The 21,896-nt window shown below is 41.8% G+C and overlaps 1 protein-coding gene across 1 annotated transcript in view; it reads left to right on the top strand.

The window, feature by feature from the left end:
* The first annotated feature begins 3,699 nt into the window (after positions 1 to 3,699).
* Positions 3,700 to 21,896, top strand: part of Mbtps2 (membrane-bound transcription factor peptidase, site 2) — a 50,894-nt gene continuing 32,697 nt past the window's right edge. The window contains exons 1-3 of the mRNA NM_172307.3: positions 3,700 to 3,919; positions 8,542 to 8,690; positions 10,860 to 11,061. Coding sequence (NP_758511.1) covers positions 3,845 to 3,919; positions 8,542 to 8,690; positions 10,860 to 11,061 — 426 coding nt within the window. The 5' untranslated portion in view covers positions 3,700 to 3,844. The remainder of the gene's footprint in view (positions 3,920 to 8,541; positions 8,691 to 10,859; positions 11,062 to 21,896) is intronic.

Raw genomic sequence — 21,896 nt, 5'->3', positions numbered from 1 at the left:
CAGCCTCTTATGTCAAATGCATTTCCCAGGGCAGTGAGGAGGGGTAAGGCCTTTAGGTCCATTTTTAAATGGCATTATTTAAATTTGATGTTTTACAAAGAAACTCAGGGAAGGTACTACAACCAAAATCTGTAATTTGACTTTTGTGTTTTTATTTTGTTTTATTGGAATACTTTTATAAAGGAAAATAATAACTGTGGTTGTTTGTACAACTTTCTAAATTATTTTTTCATTGTCACCTTTTATTTTACAAGTTTCTGAATATGGATTAAATTAACATTTTTAACAAAAATGAAAATATTAATATATTTTTCAATAACTAATTGAATATCAATGCTTTAATTTAAAATTATACAACTTTTAAAAATTTATATTTCATATATATTTATCTCTGAAGTTAGAAAATATACTGATACTCTGTTTCAGCCAAGTATCAATTTTTAATATGCAGCTGGTTGCACTCAGCCAAAATACATATTTGATGTCCCTCTAAAAATATTGTAAGAAATGAAAATTCTATGAATAAAAGCGCAGTTATGTGTCCTTTATTTAATACAGTTCCTTGACAGAAATCCAAAATGTTTTGCCAATTAAGCCACAGGTTTATTTTACTGAAAAATACCTTTTTCATCTTTTTTCTTTTTTCATCGGGGCTTCCTTCATTGCCATTCTGTCTCCCATCGTGCTTCTGCTGCTGCCACCAGCTGGCTGCTACTACAGCTAAATTCCAGCAGCCAGCAGGAGGCAATTCAGTGCTTTGTTATGACTTCTGTGCTCCTGGTGGGAAAATCAACTCAGATGTAGAACTCAATCTTTAAGCTGGGAACAGAAAATCACAATCAACTCATTTCCTTCACATTTTGGGTTATCAGATAGCCACGCAGTAGCTTGTTCTTGTCCTAGTACAAGGTCCAGACAAAGCTCTGGGCTAACAAAAAGAAACTATTTCCATTGTTAAGTTAATGGCCTCCTCCCAGGAAGGAACAAGGTTAAAACTACAGAGCCATTACAGAAAGCAAACAAAGGTCAAATCAAAAAATAAAGTGTACCAATAAACTTAGAAATTCAGAAGTACAAATTCTAACACATTTATACAAAAGAACATTTGGAAAATAGTAGGGAGATAAAATTTCAACCGTGTTTAATTTTTGAAATTTTGAGCAGTAAGTATAATTTTAACTTTTCATTTTGGCCAAATCCCTGTCATTTTTTTTGTTAGAGGGATTAAAAGATTTAACTATTTAAAATTTACTACCATAAATTAAAATTTAAAATTTAAAGTATAAAATAAAAATAAGCTTCCAAGTAGTAGATTTTGTAAGTATCTAGCTAGCATTCACACCTCAGAAATTCTCAAAGGTTAACACAACACCAAGAAAATATAAAAAGTTATGAATTCACAGGGTACTTGAATGTAAACATTTATAGCATATTCACCTACATTAAAAAAATCCAAGTCATTTATAAAAACACATAAACACATGTATACAAACAGAGGTAAAACAGAGTCACTTCTGAAGCCAGAGACATATTACCAAGTAATTAAAACGTAAGGAAAACTCTGTGCCCTGCGCCTGTCACTGAACGGACGATGTGCCCCCCCCTTTTTTTTCTAACTCCAGTGCTTGCTCAACAGCTTTGGCATAGAATACAATACCCCATTATGCCACAAGATCAAGGTGTTTACAGATTAGTAGTTCCATTTGAGTGAACCAAGTAAAAAGTCAGGCTATATAACCAAAAAAGAGAAATTGTTAGCAGGACTATACGTAAATAAGGCCTCCAAGTTCACCTATTCTTGAGAATCAAGGATAAGTTTCCAACTAGCTTCACTGTAGACAACGCCTATGGCTTGTATACTAGAACAATTTTCTACGTTGCTTTACAGAAACTTGAAGGCGACTTTAGCTACAAAACCAAAACCACTCTTTTTCAAGAGCCTATGGATAGCTAATAGATTATGTGAATCCCGGCTTCATGGTACAGGTGTACACCTGTAATCAATCCTAGCACTCAGGAATTGGAGAAAAGAGGACAAGTTTCCTCTGCTATGTAGAGCTTTAAGTCCAGTCTGGGTTACAGACTTTGTTTTTAAAAAGAGAGAATGCCGTATGGCTAGAGGGTGTAGCTCAGAGTATCAAAGTCCTGGGTCCTTAGGTGGATCTGTACTTGGGGACACAGAGATGGGACTGCGTTTAAAATGATACAGCCTTGGGTCTGTTTCACAGAGCTTCTCATTTAATTGGTCCAGGCTCCAGAAACCAGGGGGACTTTAAAGGCCCCTGGTGAAGGTACTGTGCAACCAAGGCTGAGAACTACACTTTAGTTCACTAGACAGATGGTCAGTGCTCCAATTTTTAAAAGTTTCATCTAACCTATTTTATAGGCCAGTAGATCAACGGAAAACCTGCAAGGGCTGTTTCTCTCATCATGTTGTCCCCCTGGGACTGACTCAGGTAGTCAGGTTAGGCAGCAAGTGCCTTTACGTGTTGAGCCATTTTTCCAGGTCTAGAACTCCAATATGTAGCAATAGCCCAAACCTCAAGTCTTTTTTTTTTTTTTTTTTTTTTTTTTCCGAGACAGGGTTTCTCGGTATAGATCTGGCTGTCCTGGAACTCACTTTGTAGACCAGGCTGGCCTCGAACTCAGAAATCTGCCTGCCACTGCCTCCCGAGTGCTGGAATTAAAGGCGTGCGCCACTACGCCCGGCTCCTCAAGTCTTAGATGAAAGTTTTTGTTTTTTTTTTTTAATCAACAGCCAGGTATTTTTGATGCACAACTCTTAAGTGCAGGTTAACTCTGAGAGTTCAAGGCCAGCCTACTCTGTATAGTGAATGCCAGGCTTGGATTGCATAGTGAGACCCTGTCTTAAAATAAAGACCAGTTATATAGACAAATCTTACAAAACAAAATGTCGCGCGAAATAATCCAGATTTTAACAGTGTGGTTCTATTTACGCAGAATTCAACATTAAAAATAAATAAATTAATTAATAAATCAGAACGGGGCAGGGGACAGAAATACGTAGGAAGGGAAACTAGAAAGAAATTCTCTGGATAGAAATGCTACGTATGGGGCTGGTGAGATGGCTCAGCGATTAAGAGCACCAATTACTCTTCTGAAGGTCCTGAGTTCAAATCCCAGCAACTGCATGGTGGCTCACAACCATCTGTAATGAGATCTGACTCCCTCCTCCAGAGTGTCTGAAGACAGCTGTAGTGTTCTCACATATAATAAATAAATAAATCTTTAAAAAAAATAGAAAGAAAAGAAATGCTACGTATTTCGATTAAGATATAGACAGATATTTAGTTTTCAAAACACCGAAATGAACAAATGAGGCCTCCATTACGATATTGCCGTGCATAAAGACGTTAGAACGAGACGTGATTAATTTAAATGTGGGTATGTACTTCTGACAATCCCAAACTCCGGCTATATGAAAAGCACAACAAACCGGAGATGGAAATCAGTGAGAAGGAAGGGCAGAGCGCAGAGAGGGTCAAGCCTCATGAGTCACAAGCACGCTGCCGGACGGACGACCCGAGCTTCGAGCATTCCGGAGCCCGAGCGTCCCAGGAAAAGAAGCCCGCGCGCTTTTTCCGGCATATGCACCAAAAAAAAAAAAAAAACAAAACAAAACAAAAAAAAAAAAAAAAAAAAAAAAACGGCTGAGTGTCCTCACCGGAAGGGTCCGGAGGGAAATGTTGCCACCGGAGCAAAGAACCCGGTAGCACTTTAGTTCCTGCGCGGATGCTGGAGCTGGAAGGCTCCGGGCGGGCGCACGGCTGACTGGGGCTCGCAGAAGCAGGCCGCCGGGGCCCGCCGTCCATCCGTCGCTACGATGATTCCGGTGTCGCTGCTGGTGGTGGTGGTGGGTGGTTGGACTGCCGTCTACCTGGCCGACTTGGTGTTGAAGGTGAGGGCCTCAGGCCTCAGGCCCCAGCCGGCGGAGTCCAGGGCTGGTGCGCATGGTCCTGTGTCGCCCAAGGCCTTTTCTCTTCCCCTTCGGAGTCTCCGCGCCGGGCCGGGAGCCGCTCCGAGCGCCCGCCGCGTCTGCGTGCGCTCTCCCGCGTGGCGCATCCGTCCGACCGAGTAAAGAAAGTAGGGCAGGCAGGCTGCGGGAGGGGAGGGGTGTGGCGGCCACCGCATTGCGGGCGCCGCCGGGTCCCTGCGGCTTTTGGGCTCCTTCCCGGGAGGAGTCTGGCGGGCTTGGGAGGCACGGCTCGAAGGAGGAAAAGAAACGAAAACTTCCGCTTAAGAAAATGCTTTGTGGTTCTTCTTTGTGCTAAGGTTAGGACCCGTGAGACGCTGCTAGTGTTGTGATAAACCGAAATCAGATTGTGACTTAAATCACTGGCGTCAAACTCGAAAGTACACAGGAGCATCGGTGGTTCTAGTTTAAATTTAGATTCTGATTTCGTCAGATCTGGGAGGAAAGCTAAGATTGTGTATTTCCAGCCAGTTTCTCTGGCCCACGGACGGACAGTGCTGACCCACAGGCGGTGCTTTAAAGTAGCAAGAATTTACATAGCCACATTTTCTGTTATTCAAATTCTATTTACACCCTACACTCCCTTTTTCACAGTGACCACACACACTCTGAGCACACAGTGCTTTTTTTTTTTTTGAGTGTTGTGGGTGCTGGAATCGTAAGAAGAAATTTCAAGAGTTTGTCTGAGCACGTGTTTCAGACATCCTTGGAATGGAGTGGGGGTGGGGAATACGAGCTTAGAAATTCCCAAGGGTTTGGAAATCACAATCATAAATAGTAAAACCTTCATGTTTGTGTTCTTTTAAACAAAATAACCTCGTGACACTTCGTCTTAGGAAACAATAAAATCAAATGGCACCTGTGCTTCTTTGTCATATTTAAACGTTGGTATGCCAGGCTATGAAGAGCGAGCTTAAGAGAGCTAGGCTCTGCCACTTTCTAACCTCTGTGACCTTAGGCAGATCGTTACTTGTGCCTCCATTTCTTGTCTTTAAATTGGGAAAGCAACTGAAAGGATCACCTGAACTTATGGAGAGGATTATATTATGCGTCCAGATAATATACTGTATCGGAGGTCCAAGGACCAACAACACTTGGATGATCTGGGCCCTTGTTAGAATGGCAGACTCTCAGGTGTCACCTCTGCCCTGTAAAATCACAGTCTGAAGCTTAACAAGGTTCCCCTGATCATTTCTCTGCACATTTGCTTGAGAATCACTAGTGCAGTGGACTTGGTTTTAGTGCTTAGCAGCACAGGCCACAGTGATTTGGTGATGGGGCTCAAGAGAAAAAGCGCATGATTTCTTCATGTTTCATATGTTAAAAAAAGAATCCCAGATAAATAGAACTCATCAAACTCATACAGTCGGTCGCAGGTCAAGTGAGTGAGGAGGATGTGGTTTTAATTTCTGGGGCATCCCCTGTGTTCATAAAAGCACCAGCTCCTGAGGCGTGGTACTGATTCGGTATCTGCCTAGGAATGGGAAGCAGCCTTGCCTGAACAAATGGATATGGCTGTTTTGTCTGCTTCTCTGTACATGTACACTGCATGCATTCAGTGCCCTCAGGGGTCAGAAGAAGTATTCCCTGGCACTGGAGTTACAAATGCTTCCTTAGCCACCATGTGAGTGCTGGGATTTGAACCTGGTCCTCTGAAAGAAAAGCCACTGTTTTTACTGGCTGAGCCTTCTTGCCAGTGCCTGAGAGCTTGGCTTTTCTGAACTTTTCCCTTCTCTTGATCCTGCTGTCTTACCCTTGGTTTTTGTAGCCCAGTAAACCTCTGCTGCACAGGTGTGCCAGTCGTCTTTTCAAGTCATAGAAAACAGGCAGGCTTAAAAAAATGCCATCAGAAGACAGTAGAGACAATTACAGATACTGGCATTCAAACTGTGGCCATTTCTTTATGATGGTAAAAGACCTGAAATAGCCTTTTAGGACGAATGCGCTTTTCCATACAGATGGCCAGCAGTTAGGACAGTATTTCAGTGCTTTCTGTAACTCCCTTGTTATTTATAGATCTACTTTAGCCAAGGACTTCAATTGATAAGAACTTTGTGATTGTTTATAAGTAGCCATCACCGTAACCCTTGGGGAAATTTAAGAGCTTCTACTGAGACCTAGAGGACATTGGGTAAATTTTCTCGTTTTGTCTGGTTTAACTTGAGGCTTGCTTAGATGAAAATAGAAAATATTGATTGAAAGTAAGCTACCTCTTCTGTTGAATTCTCTCAGAGTCTAAAAAATTATCTCAAAAGACCTGTTTCCTGTCTGTGGCAATGAAATAAGCGGGGCCGTCCACTGTGGTGGTTATTGGATGTGTGTGGCTATCTAGCGTTTGCAAAACCTTGTCTGACTAGAAATGTGCTCTGAGTGTCATTTTAGTTCCACATTTCAAAGACTACTAGAAATAAATGTCTCATTGTTCTTACATTGACTACACATTAAAATGATCGCTTGGATTTGGATATTTACAGATTACAAATATATGAAAACGAATCTTTCCTTTTTGTAAAGTTGGCTACTAGACAGTTTAAAATGATGTGGCTTGAAGTTTTGATGTACATATTTCTTATGGGCTTTATGGTTCTAAGCAGAGGTCAGGAGTGTTGGCGGTGGTGATGCTTTGGGTTTGGTTTTTCTTTTTTCTTTTCTTTTTCAAGTCAGGGTTTCTCTGTGTAGCCCTGGCTGTCCTGGAACTCACTCTGTAGACCAGGCTGGCCTCGAACTCAGAAATCCGCCTGCCTCTGCCTCCCGAGTGCTGGGATTAAAGGCGTGTATATCTATCACCTGTCAAGGTCAGGGTTTTTTTTTTTTTTTTGTGGGCTGGAATAGTAAGTTTAAAAAAATTATTTATCTTTATTCCTTAATCCTTTTTTATAGTCCAGACTTCATCCCCCCCCCCCCCCCGAGTCTGCCACCCCTTGACCACTCCCCATCCCATCCCCCCTATCTCCAAGAGGATGTCTCCACGCCACCACCACCACCCCACCAGACCGCCCCTCTCCCTGGGTCCTCAAGTTTCTCAGACCAGGCAGTCCTCTGCTGTATATGTGTCAGGGGCCTCATATCAGCTGGTGTATGCTGCCTGGTTGGTGGCTCGGTGCCTGAGAGATCTCAGGATCCGGGTCAGTTGGGACTGCTGCTCTTCCCATGGGGCCACCCTCCTCAGCTTCTTCCAGCTTTTCCCCAATTCAACCACAGGGGTCCCCAGCTTCTGTCCATTGGTTGGGTGTAAATATCTGCATCTAGCTCTTTCAGCTGCTGGTAGGGCCTCTCAGAGGACAGCCATACTAGGCTCCAGTCTGTAAACACCCCATAGCATCAGTAATAGTGTCAGGCCTTGGAGCCTGCCCTTGAGCTGGATCCCTGTCTGGGCTTGTCACTGGACCTCCTTTCTCTCAGGCTCTTCTGTATTGAATAGTAAGTATTTTAAGCTTTATGGATCACAGGATCTTTGTTACAAATTCTTGGGTTTTATTTCCTATTTGGAGAAGATAGGGTTGAGCCAGCATTTCTCTAGGTGAGTCTGGCTGGCTTGGAGCTCACTGTGCCAAAACATGCTGGCTATAAACTTCCGCCTTTCCTTCTCCATCACTATTGTGTAGTGGGATTACAGGCAGACTCCACTGTGCTGGCTACTTTTGATTGTGGATTTACTGGGATTTAGAATCACCATGGAAACAATTCTCTGTGTATGTGGCTGCAAGGGATTATCTGGTTTAGGATAATTGAGGGAGAAAACCCACCCTAAATGTGGGAAGTACTGTTTCTATGGGATCAGACTCTGAACTAGATAAAAACGGAGAAAGGACTGAACACAAGCTTTCCTCTTCCTCTGCCTCTCGACTATGAATGTAATGTAACTAGCTGCCTCAACCACCTACCTCCAGTGCCATATCTTCTGCTCCATGACGGGCTCTACTCTGGAGCTGTGATCAAAATGAAATCTTTCCCAAAGCTGCCTTTTTGTCACAGTATCTAGACAAGTAACCATCATAACCACTATCCCCAGCAGTTGTCTTTTAAAAAACATCCCTTAAAAATTTGAAAACTATTCCTAAATTAGAGGCTATAAGCCAGATTTCACTTTTGGGTTAAATATCTCTGGAAACTAACCTGGCCTACCCAGTTAATTGGAGACTTTTAATACTTTGCAGAAAAACAGTGAGGCTTTAAGATTATAAACATTTGGGTGGGGCTGGGATTGTAGTTCAGTTTGTGGAGTGCTTGCCTAGCATACAGAAGTCCTGGGATGAATCCCCAGTGCTGCATAAACTGGACACGATATCAAATGCCTGGAATCTCAGCACTTGGGAGGTGGAGTCAAGAGGATCACAAATTCAAGGACATCCTCAGCTATGTGGAAGCTAGAGGCCAGCTTGGGTTACATGAAACTAACTCAAAAGATATTATAAACATTTGCACCACTAACATCTTGATTTCTTTTAGAAAGTCTTTATTTTCTTTATTTTATTTATTTCTTTGTTTTCTTATGTTATAAGTCTGCTCTTCAAATTTGAGTGATGCTGAACTTTTCTTTCTCTTAGTCATCTGTGTATTTTAAACATTCTTATGAAGACTGGCTGGAAAACAATGGATTGAGCATCTCTCCTTTTCATATAAGATGGCAAACTTCAATTTTTAATCGTGCCTTTTACAGTTGGGGACGGCGGAAAGCAAGGATGCTTTACCAATGGTACTTTTCATCTTCAATTTTGGTCTAAATTAGTAGTTAAATTATAATCATCAGAGTTAGCTTATTAACAATTTCCATCATTTTTGGATCTATTGAGCATATGTATGTATATATGTATATATATATACACACACACACACATAAATATATATATATATGGAATTGTATCATTGTGCTTTTTCATACATTAAAAGTCATGGCACCTGAGCATAGTGGTACATTTCTGTTATCCCAGAAGTACCAGGAGTTTTAAAGCCATTCTGAGTTAGATTTAAGTTTGAGGCCAGTGTGAGCTACATGAGAACCTTGTCTCAAACAAAAAGTAAAATGAGGGAGACTGGAGAGATGGTTCAGCAGTTAAGAGCATTTGCTGTTCTTCTAGGGGACTCAAGTAAAGCCTAAATTGAATGAATGAATGAACGAATGAATGAATGAATGAATGGAATGAGACACTTATGAAAATTTATACTTTTATATTTTCTGTGGTCTTTGGGACACCTAATATCCTAACAATTTCTTTTTAAAAAGATGTGTTTATTTTTATTTTCTTGTTTTGTTTTGCTGAATTTGCACCACCTGCGTGCAATGCTCACAGGACCCAATATCAAATCCCCTGAAACTGGAGCAGCAATTGTGAACCAACATTTGGTACTAGGAACTGAATCTGGGTCCTCTGCAAGAGCAGCCAGTGCTCTTAACCTCTGAGCCATCTCTCCAGCTCCCCATAACAGGTTCTTAGTTCAGAGAATTTGGGGCTAGTGAATAATGTACTCTAAACTACTTTCTGTTAAAAATGAAACTCCAAGTAGAAACAACAGCACACACCTCTAAGAATCCCAGCACTCTGAAGTCTGAGGCAGGAGAACTATTAATTTGAGGGAAGCCTGGACAACATAGCAAGTTCTGGGCAACTCCAGGGTACATAATGAATCTTTGTCTCAACATATATATTATCTTAATTAAATAAAGTAATACAGAGAAGAAAAGAAAAAGGCAAAATAGAAAAGGCACTTCAGATCAATCCTGTGGATAGTTTAACAACTTTTAATTTTCTCTTTTAGAGCTTTTCACCTGAAAGTCCAAAATATTATGGAAAATGTCTACTTTCAGTTATAAGACTTCACCTGTTGATTGCCTTGAAACTAGAACACAGTTTATAATGTAACATCCTTTGAATTATCTTTCTGCTTTCTAAAATATTTTCTAGATTTTAGGTTGGAGTTATGTTATCAATTTTAACATTATAAATGAAGACAAAAAAATTACAGTTCAGAATTAAAGAAACAACATTGTAAAAAATTTTTAAAGTAAATATGTGAACAGCACACACATAAATGTAAAGAAAGCTCCAAATGTATTTAAGCTAAATATAAACAAATAATCAAAAAGCCAGAAAGGATGAACATTAAAACAAAAGTAAGATTATTAAAACAGTTCTACAACCTAAAATTTTACAACAGAACTTTATAAAAAAAATAACAGATTAGTTCGGCTATAAGAGTAATTTTTATTATTGAAACAACAAAATGGGGGCTGGGGACATGGCTCAGTGATGAACACTGACTGCTCTTCCAGAGGTCCTGAGTTCAATTCCCAGCAAACACATGGTGGCTCACAACCATCTCTAATGGGATCTGATGCCCTCTTCTGGTGTGTCTGAAGACAGCTACAGTGTACTCACATACATTAAATAAATAAATCAATGAATAAATCTTTTTTAAAAAACCTGAATAAACAAAACTATTAAAATTGCCTTCCTTGATATTTAAACTAATTTTTCACAAAGCTAAAATGCGATAAATAAGATGCAGACAGTAGAATAGAAAATAAGTAATGTGAAATAAGTGAATGCCCTAATGTTAATAGCATTTCTAACTATAGTAAACACGAGCAAAACTGGGCTGTACTAAATGAGCAAATAGAGAGGAACCCCTGCCCCCTCAGCCCTTTTTTTAAAAATTGGCAGTGATATTTAGCTTTTTAGGGTGTCAGAGTATGAAGTTTGTTAGAATTACCTATGAGTCAATCAGTTCAGATAGGGAAATAAGGCTGAGCTATTGGTCTTTTTAGACATTGTTTAAAAGTTACAAAATGTGGCCAATTACTTTGTTAGTCCATGCACTGTGAAGAATTGTATACTTACAAGTTTGTTTTTGTTCTTGTTGCCAGGTTCAATTTTGGAATGGTGTTTGGCGTGATTGCCATGTTCAGCTCTTTTTTTCTCCTTGGAAAAACACTGATGCAGACTTTGGCACAAATGATGGCTGACTCTCCCTCTCCTTATTCTTCCTCTTCCTCTTCCTCCTCTTCCTCTTCCTCCTCTTCCTCTTCCTCCTCCTCTCTTCACAATGAACAGGTGTTGCAAGTTGTGGTAAGTACACGCTTTTTTGTCTTAACTGCTTAAACACAGATATTATTTTTTCTGGCTTAAGTAGACATTAAAGTAAAATGCCTCATAATTTTTCAGATTACACACTTAACTAAAAACCATTAATAAAAGATTAGCAGAGAGCCGGGCGTGGTGGCGCACGCCTTTAATCCCAGCACTCGGGAGGCAGAGGCAGGCGGATTTCTGAGTTTGAGGCCAGCCTGGTCTACAGAGTGAGTTCCAGGATAGCCAGGGCTACACAGAGAAACCCTGTCTCGAAAAACCAAAAAAAAAAAAAAAAATTAGCAGAAATTGTCACAGTATTTGATGGCAGTGGAAATAACTAGGGCAGAGAATAAATGGATGACTAATAAGACAGGCAGTCATAACCGCTCCCCCTTACCTCAGGTTGTCTTCTTGAGATGTGTAATGATTATTTCTTTCAAGGAGCAAGCATGCTGACTTGAGATCTCTATATCATACATTTTAACCCTGTGCAATACTCCCTTGTCTTTTTCATGGTTTTCAGAATTTAATGTTCTTTTAGTTAAAAGTATAAGGCTGGTGCTGGGAGGGAAAGGTATGAGACATTTTCGAATGATCACTGGGATTTCTTTGAAACTGGATCACACTCTGTAAGCGGGGCTAGCCTAATATTTGGTATGTAGCCTAGGCTGTCCTCAGACTCATGGAGATTTTCCTGCCTCTGCCTCACACCTGCTGAGATTTCAGATATGAGTCACTATACCCACGCTGTGATTTCTTTTTTAAGATTTTTTTTGTGACTGTTTTACCTGCATATATGTGCACTATGTCCATGTCTGGTATCCACAGAGGTCAAAAGGGGGCATTGACGTCCCTGGAACTGTAGTTACAGACACTGTATGCCACCATGTGGGTTCTGAGAACCAAATCTGGGTCCTCTGCAAAAGCAGTAAGTGTTCTTAACTACGGATCCACCTGTCTGGTCTCCACCTTGTGATTTAATGTAAAAAAAATATCTGATAGGATTTACTCCGTTGGCTGTAAGCTAGTGCAGTGACTCTTCCTTTAAAGCACATGTGTGGCCTTCTAGCTTATCTTTTGGCAGTCCTGGAGCCCGGAAGTGCATCATGCATGTTAGCCAGTGCTCTACCCCTGAGCTACAGCCCCTGCATCTTCAGTTTGCAGGAGTGCCCAGCATCGGCTCAGTTTCGCATCACAAGTTTTCAACTTTTATTTATTTATTTCTACTTCACATTATTTAAAAGATTTATTTATTGTTTTATGTATGTAAGACACTGTAGCTGTCTTCAGACACACCAGAAGAGGGCATCAGATCCCATTACAGATGGTTGTGAGCCACCATGCGGTTGCTGAGAATTGAACTCAGGACCTCTGGAAGAGCAGTTGGTGCGGAGTCAACTCTGCAGCCCACATTTTTATACTTGTAGTTTCTACTCCATGAGTTATGAGTGTTGCTTTTAATAATGTTCTTATTCATAGGACATTTAAGGTTAGGAACAGATTATTTTAAAAAAGAAGGAAATCTGATCTCTATGACCTGTGCTAAGTTGGGCAAATGTGGGAAAACTTACAATGATTTATAGAGAGTAATAAAGAATGGCCACGCCTCTTTCTTAGGAGTTGAGGTGATTTGTTAGGTGCAGCTGCTGCAAGGACAGGAATTATTTCTTCAGTAAACATTTCATGAGTGTATCCTTCCTGCTGGCCATGTACAGGGTCCCAGTTACCTGGAAAACAAAACCTAGTGCTCACATTCATGACATTTTCAGTCTAGAAGATGAGATGCTATGATTGTTATTTGATTGGACGTTGTACAAGGTGCTGTGTAACAGAAGAAGTATATGGGGTACATGGCACTAGGAAAGGAGGAGAGAGCAGAATGATGAAGGCACTTCACATAGCCTGCAAGTGGAAGATGTGACCGATGAGAACTGAGCATTTCAGGAATAGAAAGACCACCTTTACATGGAGCCCAGTAAGAAGTATCCCAATAATCATAAATTCCTACGTAACACAGGCACTGTTGCCCATGTGAGGTTTCTGTAATGCATTTTATTTTGTTCTCTCAGCAGACGGCCAAAGTGCAGGATACACTCATAAAGTTTACTTTGTTCTTCCTGGCTTACAGATGAGAAAGCCAGTGCCCAAAGATATTACATCATTTTCCTAGGACCAGTTAGTAGATAGTGTATCCATCATTAATGATGATATTATCTATGTACATTATGTTTTACTCCTTTAAAATGGCAAAGAAAAGCCAGGCCTAGTGGTACAAGCTTATAATCCTAACTACTTGGGAGGTTGAGATGGGAGTAAGTTGAAGGCTTGCTACAAAGCAAGTTCAAGACTAACATTCACAACTTAGTGAGAACCTGTCTCAAAGTAAAAGGTAGAAGAAAGTGTTGGGAGGCTAACTAAATGGTAGAGCACTTGGCTAGCATGCATTAGGCCCTAGGTTCAATTTGAGGATCAGGGATGGAGAGAAAGAAAAGGGGAAAGGAAGAAGGGAGGTGAGTAGAAGGCTCATTCAAGAAAGTATACATATTTTTGGCTTGCCCCTATGAGGAATATGGTGAAAATTTAGAAGGTAGGTGTAGGTTTTTGGGTCCCCGATTGCTTGCTCTTGGCGAGGTGGGCCGAGGGAACTTTGACTGTGTTTATTACCCCCACGCTGCTGCTGGCCGTGTGTTGGGCTATAGGGGAGCCCCTGGACACTGCTCCTGGGATGAGAAAGCACGGTCTGTGGCGCAGGATAGCTGGGCCTGTGAAGAGGCCAGGGCCGTGGGGTTCCCTGGCTCTGGAACACCCAGGCGCCACAGGAAGTCTCAGAAGAGCTGAGAATGGAATCTGGGCCCATGAGCTGGATCTGGCCTTTCAGGCGGGGGAGCTCCCGCTCGGAAGGGGGCTGGGAAGGCCTCAGATCCCAATGAAAAGAGGCAGTCCATGGTTTTAAGGCATTTATTGTCAAGGCAGAAAGTAGATGAGTAAAACCATACCCCACTTCTCAGGGAGGGCCTGAGATTTAAAACCTTTTCCAGGGAGGAATGTCTGAGAAGAAAAGCTTATTGGCTAAGCCCTCTAGGTACCTCATTAGAATGTTAATCTCCCGTAGGAGGAACAACAATAAGAACCAACTAGTACCCACAGAGTTCCCAGGGACTAAACCATCAACTAAAGGGTACACATGGAGGGACCCATAGCTCCAGCCATATATGTAGCAGAGGATGGCCTTGTGGGACATCAATGAGAGGAGAGGCCCTTAGTCTTGTGAAGGGGAATGCCAGGATAGGGAAGGGGGAGTGGGTGGCTTAGTGAGCGGGGGGGGGGGGGGGGGGGGGGATGGGATAGGGGGAGTTTCTGGGTGGGGGGGGGGATGAGGAAAGGGGATAAGATTTGCAATGTAAATAAAGAAAACATCTAATTTTTTTAAAAAAAAGGATGGTAATCTCTGTCTTGAGCCTAAGGACTACAGGTCACTTCCTTTCCTACCTGTGGGGGGCTTAGGGCATTGCCCTTACATGTCTGATGGCCACAAATTTATAGGGGGCTGTGGCTAGTGACAGGGGCCTGGTGCTCAGGAGCAGGCAAAGCTTCTACCATCCCTTCAGGATCTCCGTGGCTTCTAGCCTGAGCTCCGCTGAGGACCAGGCCCACTCAGGATCCAATGCTCCACAGGTAGGCATATTATAAGAGAACAGTATGACAAGTAGGAGACGGGAGATATTGGTAGTATCTAGGCCATGAAAGACGCCTCTAGAAAGTTTCTGTTTTACCTATGGATTAGAATTCTATGCAAAATGAGCCAAAGTTAGATCAAAGATAGGGAGATCATTTAAGAGTACAGATGCAATGATTCATGTTAGAAGTAATAAGGATCTAAACTAAATTTGTGGCAGAGAATGGAGGCTCCTGAGAAGCTACCCTCATAGAAGATTGTCTATGCCCATGCACATAGTGGCAGTACTAAGAGGATTCCATGGGTTAACAAAAGAGCAGGTGGACTGGGGAGGGAAAAATGGTAGTGGGATACGGGAGGTGTTGGCAGATCTAGAAAGGGCAGATTTGATCTAAACACAGTATCTGTTAGCAATCTGTCTAAATACCACCCCACAGTTACCTGGCAACAGCTAGGTATGCTCCACCCCACAGTTACCTGGCAACAGAACATAACGGCCCCTCTCTATCTTTTTATAAACACATCATATGGTGTCATGCCTCAGATTGTATTATCTTTACGGATGAAATCCTCAGTCTCCAAAGTGGGGGAGAAGAGAATGAGGCGGATGGTTTTCCATTATGATTCCCAGACAGTGATTAATTTAATGAGAAGCTGCAGGGTGCACGGACAGTTAAAGGGTGACTCTTGGTTCTACAAGTAGTTCGTTTTCAAGAAAGAAGATAAGAGCCCATTTCAAGACAATCTGATCATTAGCCTGTCTGCCTGCTCCAGTTCTAACTGCAAATTATTCTTCTCTTTACTTCTCAGTTTATTCACTATTCATAAAAATACTAAGTGACCTGTGCCTTGGAACTGTTAAAAGGCCACAAGTCTACCATTAATATTTGAGTATAAATTTAAGAATGCCTTGGCTCTTGTCTTTGATATAAATCCTCAGAGCTTAAGGAACATACTTCTGATTTACTCTTAATTTCCTGCAGCCTTATTCCATATTAATTCTTACAACCTTGGCACTGTGTGTGGTTGAAAGAGTATTCTGCATTCAGTGTTCTGGTACATCTAATACTTTGAGATCATGTCAGAGACAGATGGTCATCTTGTACTGTTGCCAGCCAATAAGACCTGCCATCTGTGGCAATAGTCAGTCACAAACTCAGACTTTTAACTTTTTTTTCTTCTTTATTGTATATCCAGAAGACAATGTAGAGAAAGAACAAAGAGCTGGTTGCATAAAATTGAGTTATTTGAAATAAAAGTGAGCTGTGCTTTGCTGCAAGTTGTTGTGCACTAGATAGCATGTATGAGAGCTAGTTTTTTTTTAATTCACTTTACATCCCTGTCCTTGCTCCTAGCCCCCCTGAGTCCCTACCCCCCCACCAGCCCCTACCCCTCTCCCAACCCCCCTTTTCCTCTGAGAGAGTGGAGACCCTCCTGGGTATCTCCCCACCCTGGCACATGAAGATGAGAGCTATGCTTAAGGGAATCCATTTAAAGAGGCATCAGAAAAAGAAAAACAAAACTGAACAGGTATTTTATCCAGCATGGGAAAGAAGAAATGGGACACTGATATCTGTGGAAGAAAAAAACATTGCTCAGTAAGGCCTGAATAAAGAGAATCCAGATAACAAGATATCACAGACATTTAAAATGTTCATTATGAAAATGAGTTTCATAATCAGAGAATGGACACTCAGAATCATTGGAATGTAGATGAGAACTGAGCCATATTCTGTGAATCTCTCTTTGATTTCGAGGCTTAAAAAGTGAAAGTCATCTCCTGTGGAGTCCAAATCCATAGTCTGATTGAGACAGTGTGAAGCTTTAGTTTGCAAAAAGGAAGTGTAGGAAATTCACATGATCGTGGAATGAGGAAGACAGAAAGCTAACATTAGAACTACAGAATGCGTGTATGTAACAGTAAACAGTATATCTTTGTTCTTATTTTGCTTTTTGAATATGTTATTTTTAGAGTAGGTTTAAGTTTATAGCAGTATTGAGAGGAAATACAGAGATTTCCTATGTGCTTCTCACAAAACACAGCTACTCCAACTAAGCTGGTCTACTTATTACTGTTGGTAAATCTAAGCTACTGGACCCCCATCACCCAGGTCCAGGGGTTGCACTTACATTCAATCTCGATGCTTTAGGAAATGTTGAATATTCATAGATTTGATACCCCTAAGGTTTTTTTAATATTAAAAACTAAAAGTAAAGTAAGATAATATGGCAAATAAATTGGAGGATACATTTCTTGCATGTGTTACAAAGGACCAGTACTAGTGTTTGAATTATAGTTAATAGGTTAGAAAGAGAGAGAGAAATGCAGCTGAACATGATAGTGCATGTCTATAATCCCAGCACTCAGGAGGCAGAAGCAGGAGGATCACTGTAAATTTAACATCAAGCTAGTCTCCCAGCCAAGTTACATGTCAACCTGTTTCAAATAAAATAGCAAGTATGTCAATACATGAGGAAAAAGCCATAAGTAGACTACTCAGAGTGCAGATCTGAGCTAAAATGAGCTTGCCTAAACTTTACCTGTTTTTTAAGAGAGTAGCTTGATAAGATTTGTGTATTTGTGCTGGCTAGTCTTATGTCAACTTGACCCAAGCTAGAGTTATCTAAAAGGAGGGAACCTAAATTGAGAAAATGCCTCCATGAGATCCAGCTACAAGTCATTGTCTCAACTAGTGATCATTGCCGGAGGGCCCATCCCATCCTGGGTTCTATGGGAAAGCAGGCTAAGCAAGCCAGGGGATCGAGCTAGTAAGCAGCACCCTTCCATGGCGTCTGTATTAGCTCCTGCCTTCAGGTTCCTACCCCGATTGAGTTCCTGTCTTGATTTCCTTCAATGATGAGCAGTGATCTGGAACTGTAAACAACAAAAAAAAACCACCTTTCCCTCCTCAATTTGCTTTTTGGCCATGGCACTTCATTGTAGCAATAGAAACCCTAGCCAAGACAAAGGTACCAGGATTGTGGAGTATTGCTGGGGCAGACCTGACCATGTTTTTGGAGGATTGTGCAAGGACTTTGGAACTTTGGGTTTAAAAAGCCACTGAGTGTTGAGAGCTCAGTTGGAAGCTAAGAGTGTTGAAAGAACGGTGAAAGGATGGCTTGTGACACTGCAGAGGGACGTTTAAAGACTCTATCAGGCTGTTTGCTATTTTGATTTAAAAATTCTATGGTTCTGGTTAGCTAGGGCTGAAGAATCAGCTGTGGTTAACTAGATACCAGCACTACTAGCATGAAACCTCTACTTTGCTGGGGTACTAATTACTGGTCATCTGGAGCTGAGAATTTGGCATTGATTAAGAAGAGACTAGCATTGTTGAGGTGAAATCCTCTGGGAGGTGTTTCCTGAGAGTCAGCACACAGAAACTGTGTTCCAGAGGTGGTCATGCTTATACCTTGCACTGGCAGTTGAGCCTGGTATAGTGTAAGAGTCACCCAGGTGGAACTGGTTTTGAAGGCATGAAAGGGTCATGGAGAACAGCTGAGGCTTGGCACTGTGAGAAGCCATTGGTGAAGGTGCAGCTTCCATGGCAGTTGAAGGCCCAGGCTTGGAGGGGGGTCATACAGAAAATTTGAGTCTTGGCACCATGAAGAGAGCCTATAAGGGGCTATTCGTGAAAGTGCAGCCCAGTTGCAGCAGAGGACCCCAACAGTTTTGGAGATGCCAGTACCACCAGATGACCACCAAGAACAACAACAGTGAGTGAAGCTAGCCAGAGCCCAGAAGACAAGCTGTATGTGCTGCAGTGGGTAGAGCAGTCCTTGGAGGAGCATGGAAGATTATGAGTCCATCCAACATTAGACACTCTTCTTTTTTTTTTTTTTCCGAGACAGGGTTTCTCTGTATAGCCTTGGCTGTCCTGGAACTCACTCTGTAGATCAGGCTGGCCTCGAACTCAGAAGTCTACCTGCCTCTGCCTCCCGAGTGCTGGGATTAAAGGCGTGCACCACCACACCCAACTCAACATTGGACACTCTTGTTCATGCATTCAGGGTTTTGCTTTGCTTTGACTTGATTATTACTGCCTTGGTTCTTCCCTCTTGAAGTAAAAAATTATTTAGTTTAATTTTGACTTTTACAGGGACTCACAGCTGAAAGACTTTGGACTTTTAAAGGAGATTTCAGATTTTTAGAGAGGTTGGATATTTTAAAGGGACTGAAATTAACTGTGAGACTTTTGAAGTTATTTATGATTTTAATGTGAGATCATGAGGATGAATAAGAAAGGGAAAGTAGCTTAATAGATATGGGTTTGTGTGTCACGATGACAAGGGGTCAGTCGTGCTGGCTGTGTGTGTGTGTGTGTGTACTTAAACTAAGTCAAAAGAGAGGAAGGACCCTCAGTTGAGAAAATGCCTCCATGAGATCCAGTTGTAAGGTGTTTTCTGAATTAGTGATTGATAGGGGAGGGCCCAGCTCATTGTGGGTGGTACCAGCCCTGGGCTTGTTGTCCTGGATTCTATAATAAAGCAAGCTGAGCAAACCATGAGAAGCAAGCTAATAAGCAGCACCCTTGCCTCCAGGATCCTGCCATTGTTTGCATTCCTGTCCCGACTTCCTCTGATGAAGAACAATGATATGGAAGTGTAAGCCAAGTAAACTCTTTCCTCCCCAGCTTGGTTTTTGGTCAGTGTGTTTCATCACAGCAATAGAAACCCTATCAGGGGCTGGAGAGATGGCTCAGCGGCTAAGAGCACCGACTGCTCTTCCTAAGGTACTGAGTTCAAGTCCCAGCAACCACATGGTGGCTCACAACCATCTGTAATGAGATCTGACTCCCTCTTCTGGAGTGTCTGAAGACAGCTACAGTGTACTCACATATAATAATAAATAAATATTTTTAAAAATGAAATAAAATAAAATAAATGAATCACTAAGAAATAAAAAAAAAGAAACCCTGTCAGGATCAAAATCTACTGGGAGCATTATTACCTCCTCTCGGGCATATGGTAAGCATTGGACAAAAATTAACTTATTTTGTCCTCAAAATGACATTTTATATAAATATGATTATTTCTGTTCTAAGATGAGGATGTTGAATATGTCAGCTTCCTCAAGTTATTTAGCTAGTTAACAACAGAGCTGGACCTCCGATAATAACTACTCACCTAAAAATTTATCCTCTTGAATATTTGGACTTATGTGTACAAATGTCTTTTTTTAAAAGATTTATTTATTATTATATGTAAGTACACTGTAGCTGTCTTCAGACACCCCAGAAAAGGGCATCAGATCTTATTACAAATGTTTGTGAGCCATCATGTGGTTGCTGGGAATTGAACTCAGCACCTTCACAAGAGCAGTCAGTGCTCTTAACCACTGAGCCATCTCTCCAGCCCACAAGTGTTCTTTTTAAAGTTTGTTTTTATTTGGAAGAGTCTCACTTTGGGCTAACAATACTCGATAGGTAGACCGGGCTGGTCTCAGACATAAGCAATCTACCTGCCTCTGCCTCTTAGGTATGGAGATTAAATTGTGTACCACCGTTCCTAGCCTGTGCAGTATCTTTATCATGAGAGCAGAAACTTGCTGGATGAGGAGATGGCTCCATGGATAAGAACAATAGCTGTGAAAGTGAGAAGATCTGAGTTTAAATTCCCAGCACCCACAAGTCTTTCCATGCTTGCAAACCCAGTATCTTGTGATATCATGTGACAGGCTGATCTCTGGAGCTCTCTAGACATTCTAGACTAGCTGAAATGGTGGAGCCTCAGGTTCAGTGAGAGACCCTGTCTCAAAACATAAGATACAGAGGGGCCAGGATGATGGCTCATTGGGTAAGGGTGCTTGCAGCTGAGCCTGACAGCCTTAGTGCTATCCACAGGACCCACATATTGTCAGGAGAGAACCAACTCCTTCATGTCCTCTAGCTTCCATAGGTACTCTCGCCTTTACACTCCACAGGCACACTGTAGCAAGTATATACCCACATACATACATGTTCATACAACAATTAAGGTGAGAGCAATAGAAGAAGACATCCACCATCCTCCTTCGGCCTCTGTCTGCTTGTGTGTGCAGGGGTGTATGTACTTAGAAAAGTTCACACTTGGGAATTTAATAATCAAAAAAGCAAAACCTTGTAAAATAGTTAAATGATAACAACAGTTCATTCCACAAAATATAATGCACCTATTAAAAACTATGTTAAAAACAAAAAAACAGGCCTGATGGTGCACACTCCGAATCCTAATGCAAGGAGGTAGAGACAGGAGAATTCTTAGGGCTTTCTGTCCAGGCAGCCTAGCCTAATCATTGAACTTCAGGTCCCAGAGAGAGAGATCTCATTTCTAAAAATAAAGTAGTGGTTGGAGAAGTTACTGAGAGGTTAAGAGCATTTGTTGCCTTAAAGAGAACAAGGTTCTGTGGCTGTTCCTTGGCGGTTCGACCAGCAACTGACCAATACAGATGTGGATTCTTGAGAGTCAACCATCAGACTGAGCTCAGGGACCCCTGTGGGGGTGGGGGTAGTGGAAGGACTGGAGGAGTGGAGGGGGATTGCAACCCCATAGGAAGAACAATATCGGCTGGCAGGACCACCCAGGCTCCCAGGGACTAGACCAACCAAGGAGTATACAGGGAGGAGTATACATAGCTCCAAATGCATATGTAGTAGAGGATGGCCTTGTCTGACATCACGGTGTGATGCCTCAGCATAGGGGGATGCTGGAACAGTGGGGTGGGAGAGACTGGGTCGGTAGGGGAGCACCCTCATAGAGGCAAAGGGGATGGGGGAGAAGATAGATGGGGGGTTTGTGGAGGGGGAATTGGGAAGTGGGATATCATTTGAGATGTAAACACATGAAATGATTAATAATAAAAGAAAGAGGACCAGGTTCAGTTCTTAGAACTGAGTCGGGGGCTCATGACCATCCACAATTCCAGTTCTAGGGTATCCGATGCACACTTCTGATTTTGTGGGGACCTGGCACATATGTGGTGTGGTGTATATACATATATGCAAACAAAACACCCATACACATAAAGTCTAAACATTTATTATTTTATCTATTTGTGTTAAGTGTATGAATGCCTGTTACATTTCCTGGAACTAGGATTATGGATTGTTGGCAGCCAAAACTTCGGTGCTGGGTCATCTACAAGAACAGTTACTCTTAACTGTTCTTGCTGAGCCAT

This window comes from Mus musculus, chromosome X (assembly GCF_000001635.26).
Source record: "Mus musculus strain C57BL/6J chromosome X, GRCm38.p6 C57BL/6J".
Taxonomy (NCBI): domain Eukaryota; kingdom Metazoa; phylum Chordata; class Mammalia; order Rodentia; family Muridae; genus Mus; species Mus musculus.
The sequence above is the reverse complement of the archived record's forward strand: the minus strand, read 5'-3'. Positions and strand labels throughout refer to the sequence as shown.